This window comes from Nanorana parkeri, unplaced genomic scaffold (assembly GCF_000935625.1).
Source record: "Nanorana parkeri isolate BGI_ZX_2015 unplaced genomic scaffold, ASM93562v1 scaffold560, whole genome shotgun sequence".
NCBI lineage: Eukaryota > Metazoa > Chordata > Amphibia > Anura > Dicroglossidae > Nanorana > Nanorana parkeri.
The window spans coordinates 648987-658572 of NW_017306828.1; the positions used below are offsets into that span (position 1 = coordinate 648987).

General features: G+C 44.9%; 1 protein-coding gene across 1 annotated transcript in view; it reads right to left on the reverse strand.

Moving 5' to 3' along the window:
* Positions 1-1418: 1418 nt before the first annotated feature.
* LOC108791569 (interleukin-17 receptor A-like) overlaps positions 1419-9586 on the reverse strand; it is a 9906-nt gene continuing 1738 nt past the window's right edge. Inside the window, exons 2-7 of the mRNA XM_018562087.1 lie at positions 4348-4372; positions 3113-3259; positions 2633-2757; positions 1663-1780; positions 1522-1577; positions 1419-1436 (exon numbers count right to left, since the gene is read on the reverse strand). Coding sequence (XP_018417589.1) covers positions 1419-1436; positions 1522-1577; positions 1663-1780; positions 2633-2757; positions 3113-3259; positions 4348-4372 — 489 coding nt within the window. The remainder of the gene's footprint in view (positions 1437-1521; positions 1578-1662; positions 1781-2632; positions 2758-3112; positions 3260-4347; positions 4373-9586) is intronic.

Consider the following 9586-nt stretch of genomic DNA (forward strand, 5'->3'; position numbering starts at 1 on the left):
AAAAACCAGATCTACTGGCAGGATCAACGCATAATAAAAGACACTCATAGTCTGCTAATACTAGTGCATTGTGTATATAATTACATTTATGGTTATAGAGTTAGGGTTATAGTTGGTATTGTGGGGTTAGATTTAAGGCTGTTAGAGTTATGGTTAGTGTCATAGCTAGGGTTAGAGTTATGGTTAGTGTCATAGCTGGTGTTGGGATTAGAATTAGTGTTATAGCTGGTGTTAGGAATAGAGTTAGGGTTATAGTTAGTCATAGCTGGTGTTGGGGTTAGAGTTAGGGTCATAGCTGGTGTTGGGATTAGAGTTAGGGTTATGGGGTTAAAGTTAAGGCTGTTAGGGTTAGAGTTATAGCTAGGGTCATAGCTGGTGTTGGGATTAGAGTTAGGGTTATGGGGTTAAAGTTAAGGCTGTTAGGGTTAGAGTTATAGCTAGGGTCATAGCAGTGTTATGGATTAGAGTTAGGGTTATAGTTGGTGTTGTGGGGTTAGAGTTATAGCTAGGGTCATAGCTGGTGTTGGGATTAGAATTAGTGTTATAGATGGGGTTAGGAATAGAGTTAGGGTTATAGTTGGTGTTGGGGTTAGAGTTAGGGTTATAGTTGGTGTTGTGGGGTTAAAGTTAAGGCTGTTAGGGTTAGAGTTATGAGTTATAGCTAGGGTCATAGCTGGTGTTGGGATTAGAATTAGTGTTATAGATGGGGTTAGGAATAGAGTTAGGGTTATAGTTGGTGTTGGGGTTAGAGTTAGGGTTATAGTTGGTGTTGTGGGGTTAAAGTTAAGGCTGTTAGGGTTAGAGTTATGAGTTATAGCTAGGGTCATAGCTGGTGTTGGGATTAGAATTAGTGTTATAGATGGGGTTAGGAATAGAGTTAGGGTTATAGTTGGTGTTGGGGTTAGAGTTAGGGTTATAGTTGGTGTTGTGGGGTTAAAGTTAAGGCTGTTAGGGTTAGAGTTATGAGTTATAGCTAGGGTCATAGCTGGTGTTGGGATTAGAATTAGTGTTATAGATGGTGTTAGGAATAGAGTTAGGGTTATAGTTGGCGTTGTGGGGTTAGAGTTATGATTAGCATTCAGGTTTAAAAGGAACTACAGACCTTGGTTCTAGGTGGAAGCAGCCAGGGGTTGGGGTACAGGCTGGAAAAGTCCATGATATATAAGGGGAATTACATTTGTGCTCTGTACTTTTTTTTTTTATAGATCCATTTTTTAATAGAGCCAAAGTTTATCAAAGTGTTGGAGTGAGTATCAAAATGTTCAACCCCCTGTGAACTCCAACCCCCTAACTCTCTGATAAACACCAGATAGCATATCTGTTGATTTTAGCTGAATTGTAAAAAAAAAAGTACCAAAATCTGTGATTCCCCTAGAAAACACAAACTGCAAACTCAACACTTGCTCTACCACTTTGTGTCAGTCTGCTGTCCATAGCTGCAAGGTAACAATTTTTAGGAGTCCTCCATGACAGCCCACAGCTGAAAAATCATCCCCATCTATTAATATGGACAGAAAATACCTCCATACCTAGATTACAGCAGGTGTCTGTCCGCATCATGTCACCATCATTGCACCCTGCGGAGAGAGGAGAGACGGGTCACAGAAGAGAAAACTGTGGTGGGGGCAATAGAGTTGGGATCAAGCACAAGACAGGTCTTACTTGGCGCAATTATCTGCTTCCTTTTGTAATTAACTCCTTCCTGCTTGGGCAGGTGCTGCACGGTCACATGGTACTCCTGGCCCGGATTCACTTCAAAGTTGTTGGAGTAAAATTGCCACTGGAATGATGAAATAAAATGACAAATGACTATACATCAATGATACAAGTATAGAATACAGCACAATCAATTGCTCATCTGGGCATAGCACCACTAGACTAGTAAGTGCGGTACCTCATATTCCGGGTGAGGCATTCCCTGCCCCGCCCCACCCCCCAAAGCCCTGCCCTGTCTGCTGCCCCCCCTGCCGGCCGAAGCCCCACCTGATGAAGCCCCACCCCAAAATTAGTGTGAAGGAGGAGACAGGGAGGAGCCTCCTGTCCCTCACTAACTACCTGTCAAAAGCCGGATGCAGCGCTGCATCCGGCTTTTGACAGGCAGCGCTTCATCCACGACAAGTTACACAGCGGGGAGGCTTTCCCTACTCTGCAACCTGTTAGAAGCCGATCTGAAGGGAGAAAAAGGTGTCAGCCTCAGACTTGAAGCTGACAGCTTATTCCTCCATAATTCTAGGTGGGGCTCAGCCTCACCTGCCTCCCCTGACCGCACGTCCCTGCACTAGACCCTAGTAAGACATAAGCAGGACATATGTTCTTATATTTTGGAATTCCTCAGACTCCTCTCAGAGGTCCCCCCATAATTCCTCAGTCTCTTCACAGAGGTCCCCCCATAATTCCTCAGACACCTCTCAGAAGTCACCCCATAATTCCACAATCTGCTCTGAGAGGTAATCCCATAGTCTGCTCTGAGAGATCCCCCCATAATTCCTCAGACACCTCTCAGAAGTCACCCCATAATTCCACAATCTGCTCTGAGAGGTAATCCCATAATTCCACAATCTGCTCTGAGAGGTCACCCCATAATTCCCCAGTCTCCTCTCAGAACTCACCTCGTAGTTCCTCAGTCACTTACCGGCTGCCCATTTAAATGGGCCTGTTTGGTGAAGTGGCTATTGAACTGGAACTGGATGCAGCGCTCCACGTTGGTGGAGACTTCTAGGACGGAGATCTCGACCCCTTGCAGCTCCTTGATGCTGGCTGTGAGAGGTGAAGGACAGCAGAGATCACACAACTGAAGTCTTCAACATATAAAACATATAGTATTAAAACATTTTTTTTTTTTAAATTGATTTTTCCCCTCACTTCTGCCCTGGTGACACCCATACATGAAATTGGGGGAGCAGTTGTCACTGGGATAGGAAGGTACAGACAGCAACATACACTTCATCAAAAGGTGGAATACGCCTTTAACATGGAGCACCAGCTGTACTTTTCACTACCATACTTTGATGCAATGTGTGGTAAAGCGCATGTATTTCCCACGCATTACCACACAGAACTATGAAGGGGGCTTATGTCAGTACAATCCGATCTATGTTGAGAATTCACTTACAGTCAATGCTGATGGTCCAGTTTATTTGGAGAAGTGGCACTCTCCGACCCAGTTCATTCTGCCCAATCCCCACTGTGACCTCCATGTGCGATGGGGCGTTCGGAGTCCAATTAAAAGTCTGGAGCCAGCTAAAGTCAAAACAGGAACCTGACGGAGAACACGGGTGTGCCATTAGTCAGCATCATCAGCCTCTAGAACTTGTAGGTTACATAACTAACTACAGTAGGAAGGGTCAACTGATCTGCATGATTGGGTTCCTGTGTCCATACAGGGGTCTGAAGACTTTGGGGAGGGGGGGCTGCAGGAGCTTAAAGCGATATTAAAGTCAAACCTCTAGGATTAAGCCCAGGTGGTGAAATGCATGAAAGTGGGAGAGATCTTTTGGTGGTGTATTTGCTGTATTTTGGATCTTGTATGAATTTACTACAAAAAAATAGGATTTTATGGACACCGGTCTTGTGCGGAAGTATGATTTCAACAAGCTTATGCAATATCACAACATTTATTTCCGCCCAAAGTTGCATTCATTTTTCACCAAGGTCTTGTAGTGATGATGGGAGAGTCGGGGCACTAGTCTTCTCCAGCACATCCCAAAGATTCTCAATGGGGTTAAGGTCTGAACTCTGTGGTGGGCAATCCATGTGTGACAATGATGTCTCATGCTCCCTGAACCACTCTTTTACAATCTGAGCCCGATAAATCCTGGCATTGTCATCCTGGAATATACCCAATGTGCCCTCAGGGAAGAGAAAATCAATTGATGGAAAAACCTGATCAATCAGTATATTCAGGTCGGCAGCTGACTTCATTTTTTTGGGGGGACACAACGTTGATGAACCTAGACCTATTATCCAATGGAAGGCTCTGACCTATCTGCTTAAAAGGTAGTGACTTTGTTGTTGACCACGCAGTTAAGAGAAGCTATATTCATTGAACACATGCACACACCTAGTTTATGTCTGACACTTTCACAAATCACACAGACTATATAGCAGACTGCAGAGTCAAAGAAAGTTTGTAGGAATGTCACTGAGCTATAGATTGTCCCACCCCGGAATAGAATCCTGGTGGCTTATGCTGTACGTGATGCCATCTAGTGACTGCAATGTATACAACATAATATAAAAATCAAAGACACACCTAAAAAACATTGAAATGGAAATATATCATGGCACATAGTCTATACATGTTCAGGGATTTCATATAAAGATGTCACACGTGTGACAAGTACTTACTGCTCTTTATGGTGCACTGGATATCCTGCAAGACACAGAAGAGTCACAATGTCACATGATGTACAGATGCTGCCTAACACAGTTCACTTTTGCTTACCCAACATCACTTTAAAAAGTTGTAAAGTCCCAGCATAGCCGCTCCTGTTATGACCTCAGCATTGTAATAAGAATACATACTAGAGATGTTTCTGATAATGGAATCAAAGCTTACATGAAAAAAAAATATCCCTTTTATGTACTGAGTGCTGCTTTCAGTCTGCCCATCACTTTCACCAACTTCCTGGATTCCCAGTGTGCTTTGCATCTCTTTCCCTGCTGCTTGATGAGAAGCAAGCTTGATTTCTCAAGACTACATATCCCATCATGCATTGCTTCCAGCAAGCAATAATAATGTTGCATTGCTAAGACGTTGAGTTGTAGTTCAGAAGGTAGGCTCTGTGAGAATGGCGACACAGGGAAGTGTATATTCACAGGGCTGAGTGAACTTGTGTCAGTGCATTGAGGAAGTATATCCAATGGCCATCTTCAATAAGTAAGTTTACAAACCTCTAGCTGGATATGGATTAGGGATGTCCCGATACCGATGCTAGTACCGGTATCGGGCCGATACAGGGCATTTTCAGGAGTACTTGTACTCCTGAAAATGCCCCGATGCCTAGATCAGATACCGGCCCCTAAAAAAATTTTTAACTAGCTTCGGCCATTGACCCGCATAGCCCCTGCCCCAGAATACCTCTCCACCAAACGCAGGCTCCCTCTCCACTCTCCACAGTCTCTTCTCCCTGCTGGTGCTGGCTGCAGAGTTCTGTGTCCCTTTCACAGACTGCTGTAGCCAGCATGAGATGGGAGAAGAGACTATGGCTGTGAAATCCCCCGCTGCCCCCCTCCCCCATGTACCTTAGCTGCTGCTGCTCCTCCGTGTCCCCTCCTTTTCAACTTGGTAAAACTGTTTACTTTTGGTAATATATCACAAAGTGTGAGATGTCCGTCCTCCGAGACAATACGGACATTGACCTCTTTCACTGAGAGTGAAAACTTCTGTGTACGTCTGGTGAGGGCATTATTATTAAACACATTAGGAGGACCTTAATAAGGAGCACGCTTAGCCCTCGTTCACACCTGACCGTTTTGTAGGGCGTTCTACGCTCGACGAACGCTCTACAAAACGGTCAAAAATATAAATTGCATTGTAGTCAATGCCCTCGTTCCCACCTTGCCGTATTTCCACCCGTCCCTAACGCCCTACAAAACGGCCCACGCCTGAAAAGGTCCGGGACTACTTTGGGCCGTTTTGTAGGGCGTTTTCCATTGGGATACAACCAAGTAGCCTTCGGAATCACACGACTTTTTACCGCGAATCGCGGTAAAAAACCGCGCGACAGACGCGACACGGCTTTATTGCGTTTGCTCATTAAAGCTCTCATTAGGGTCATGTGACACTGGAGATCAGTCGCAGGTGACAACTCGCCAGACACCACTTACCTCCTCACTGGCTGAGTCAATAGAATGTCACTCTCACTGCTCCCTTAGTAGCAAATGAGGTGCTGCCGCATTCCAGCCAGCGAGGTAGTGACAGCCATTGTGGAAGGTGCATGTCAGGAACACCTCGACGGAGCCAGGAATGCCTGGCCTGGTCCTTGCCTGCCAATTCTCACCCGTCTCTGCCATTTGCTGTCCATAAAGACATGACTGTATTTACTGAGCTGCCATTCTAGGCACAGGCATTGGGGCTCTAGTAGTAAAACGGAGCCCACCACTAAAAAAATCCTGCTTTTGTTCATTCTGATTACCAACTAGCTATAACACATAATGCTCTTCAGTCAGATACTGAAGCACTCGCATTGCACTGCAAGATGAAAGCAGCAAGCCTGATCTCTGACTTGCAGCAAAGATATTTGCAATTTACCATGTACCAAAAGTGGTAGTATGTGGTAATGCCATGTGGGGCTTCCAGCACTCCCTTATGCAGGTGTGTACTTGGTTTCATCTTCAAAGCCCAACTCTGGACATTTTAAATAGTCCTCCAGAAGGGGTCATACTGTGAGTTCAGGTGTCATGGAACCTGCGGGGGCATTGCTAAGGCACCCTGCATGTTATGCAATGATACGGAAAGCAGTGTGCACAGCCAAGATCCAGAGAGAACCCTGAAGAGCACTGGGGGGGGGAGGGGGGGGTCGAGCAAAGTTGGGCGTTTATACATCAGTACAACGAGCTATGAGATCTTCAATGTGTAAATTATCTCACCATCCATCGACCACACACAGCGAGTACAATGAAAGCTGATTTCTGATTGGTCGCTGTACATTGCGCACTGCCTGCAGGTTCAGCACATAAGAAATAAAAAACACACCACAAGCAGTCTGTGTCACAATCTGCAGACTCCAGCAAGGGCGGATTACATCACAACACAGACAGGAAGCAACCGATGGCGGATATACTACAGAGACGCAGAAATCGAGGTCACTGATCAGAGATTGTAAGCCAGGGGTGGGCAACTCTGGCCCTCCAGCTGTGCTTTGTCTACAAATCCCATCATCCCTCTGTCTCTGGGGGTCATGTCTGTACCTCTCAGTCTTGCAATGCCTCATGGGTAGAGCTGCAGCTAACGATTATTTTCAAAATCGATTAGTTAGCCGATTATTAAGTTCGATTAATAGGTTAATCGGATAAAAAATAAAATACATTTTAAAAAATGGCTCCAATGATGGGACTACTAGTTTGTATTGAGATTGCACTCCATCACAGGAGCAAGCTTGGAGCGGTGGAAGTAAAAAAGAAAAGTGTGGTGTGCAATATAGTGAAATGAAAAGTGTAAAATTATACAGCAATGATGAAGAATGGCATCGACTATAGAGGACTACAAAACCCAGCAATAGTACATTATACAGCGCAATGCAAAATACCACCAGCTATATAGAAATACAACAAATCCCAGCAATACATTATACATACAGTGTATAATGTATTGCTGGGATTTGTATTCCTCACTGTCATGGACACCCTGTCATCACACAGCCAGGCTCAGTACTACTGCAGTGTGCTTCCATGTCATTACCTGACCACTGTTCATGTAATAAAAAGAATGGATCCATGAAGTCACTGGACCCATGATGCTAAGTGCGCTCCAACACTCTAATGAACCTGCGATAGACTGCACAACGCACATACCGAGCATTGCTAAAGATGGAGCACATTCGTTGTTTGGAACATTAAAATACTCTGATATTCTAATGGAAATATGTGGCTGCTGTAAAGTGCAAACTAACTTCCCTCAACGGCATCTTCCCCCGGCCTTCTTCCAGGTTCAGGAACTTCAGCTGCCTTGATTGGCTGGGCTGTAATGCATACATAGCTCAGTGTACAGTCTAAAGCTCAGCACACGTTACAATCTTATGGTACAATCTCCTTTAGATCTACCAACAACTATGTAGTGCAGGGGCCGGTCTGATTGGATACAGATTGAGTCAGTTCTCATATGACATAGTTTTGATCAATGTAAAGTTGACTGGCCAGATTGTAGGGTGACCCTAAAGAAGAATGTGAACAGGCAGGTAAGTTTGTTTTTTTGCAGCAGAGGATTAGCACGTCCCCTCTGCAATAACGAGTCGGCTTGAAAGTAATTTATTTTAGTTCTGCTTTAAGAAAGGGCACCTTGATATGTGCACGCGCACACACACACACACACTTTTGTGGGTCATGATGAGGGATACTATTGCAGGTGACAAGTCTCCAGTGACAGGACCACCAAGCCCACATTCACACCTGCGCGTCTTAGTGAGCATTTGGCATCCCTTCACAGAAACAAGGCAAAACACGCATGGCATTTGTCCTGCTCCCCAAACGCGGCCAGGAAGATGTGCGTTTTGCGCTCATTAAAGTGCACACAAACACAGTAGCAAAAACATGGAATGCATTTTGCAAAATACATGAGTTACATGAGCTTTTTTTTTGCTGCGTGTGAAGGCCCCACTGAACTGAGGGCCCAGTCACATCATATCCAGCGATTTCCGAGCTCAGAACGCACTGGATCACATAGATCAGGCCGGGCCACGTTCTGGGGCGGGAGGGGGCATGGCGGCGCCATTCATGTCAATGGCACGGCGATCGCCCGCACCGGTACGGGAGGTACAGGATTGCCCTCTGTTCCGGTGAAGCAGTGTTAATTTCGTAGTGACTAAAACGAAATAAAACTAAGTTTTAATGACTAAAACTATAACAGAAATATTTGGACATTTTCATCAACCGAATAAAACTAGACTAAAATCTTAGGGAGAGACGATTTTGGATGAGATCCAATCAGAACTAATCTCTTTGGACTTCCAGCTCTGGTTCCATCCTGAATGGACAGTGAATAGGTAATATGTGCAATGGCATTACAGCCAGTATAGTTTTCCATATTTTAGAGTTGCACTTCTGCTTGAAAGAATGAAGAATGTCACATGCAAGTTATTATAATCAATACATCCAATTACCGGTCCTTTGGTGAAAACACTCCATATTATGGTCACTTTATAAGATTTGGTTTCATCTCATTTGAAGATAAAGTCATCTTATATATCACAACAGTGAAATCTGGGTCTGTATTGCGTGTTCAAACCTTAATACCAGAAGTAATAACAGATGTGTACGCCGGGAGTATATATGACATTGGAAATTCTAGAGAAATTCTTGAATGACTCTTTACCTAAACCCACCAGATTTTAGTAGAGTACATCGACTGGAGATTTAGTCAACTACAATCTTAGAATATTTACTCGACTAAAACAATTCAGAGGACTAAAACTAAATCGAAATCTGCTGTCAAAATTAACACTGATGTGCAGTGCGATCGGATAAAATAGCGCATGTACCGTAGCATTTTTTCTGATCGCACTGCACCAGAATGGGGGGGCATTCCTGTACTTTGTGTTCCGGTGTCGGCAATTGCACTACTGGCACGAGTGTGCCTGCAGTGCCAATGACATGAACGGCACTGCCATGCCCCCAGAATGCGGCCCACCCTGATCTATGCGATCCAGTGCGTTCCAGGCTTGGACCGCGCCCGAATGCACTGGATATGGTGTGACTTGGCCCTCAATGGGGACATCGCGGCACACGAGCGTGCATGAGCAGGACACATGTTCACTGAAAGCACAGGGGGGGATGCGGGGAAAGAGACCACTTGTCTTCTATTATGGGCTCACAACCTCATTGGTTGAACCAGCCCCACGTCACTTTATTGAATCCCCCGCCCCCCTCT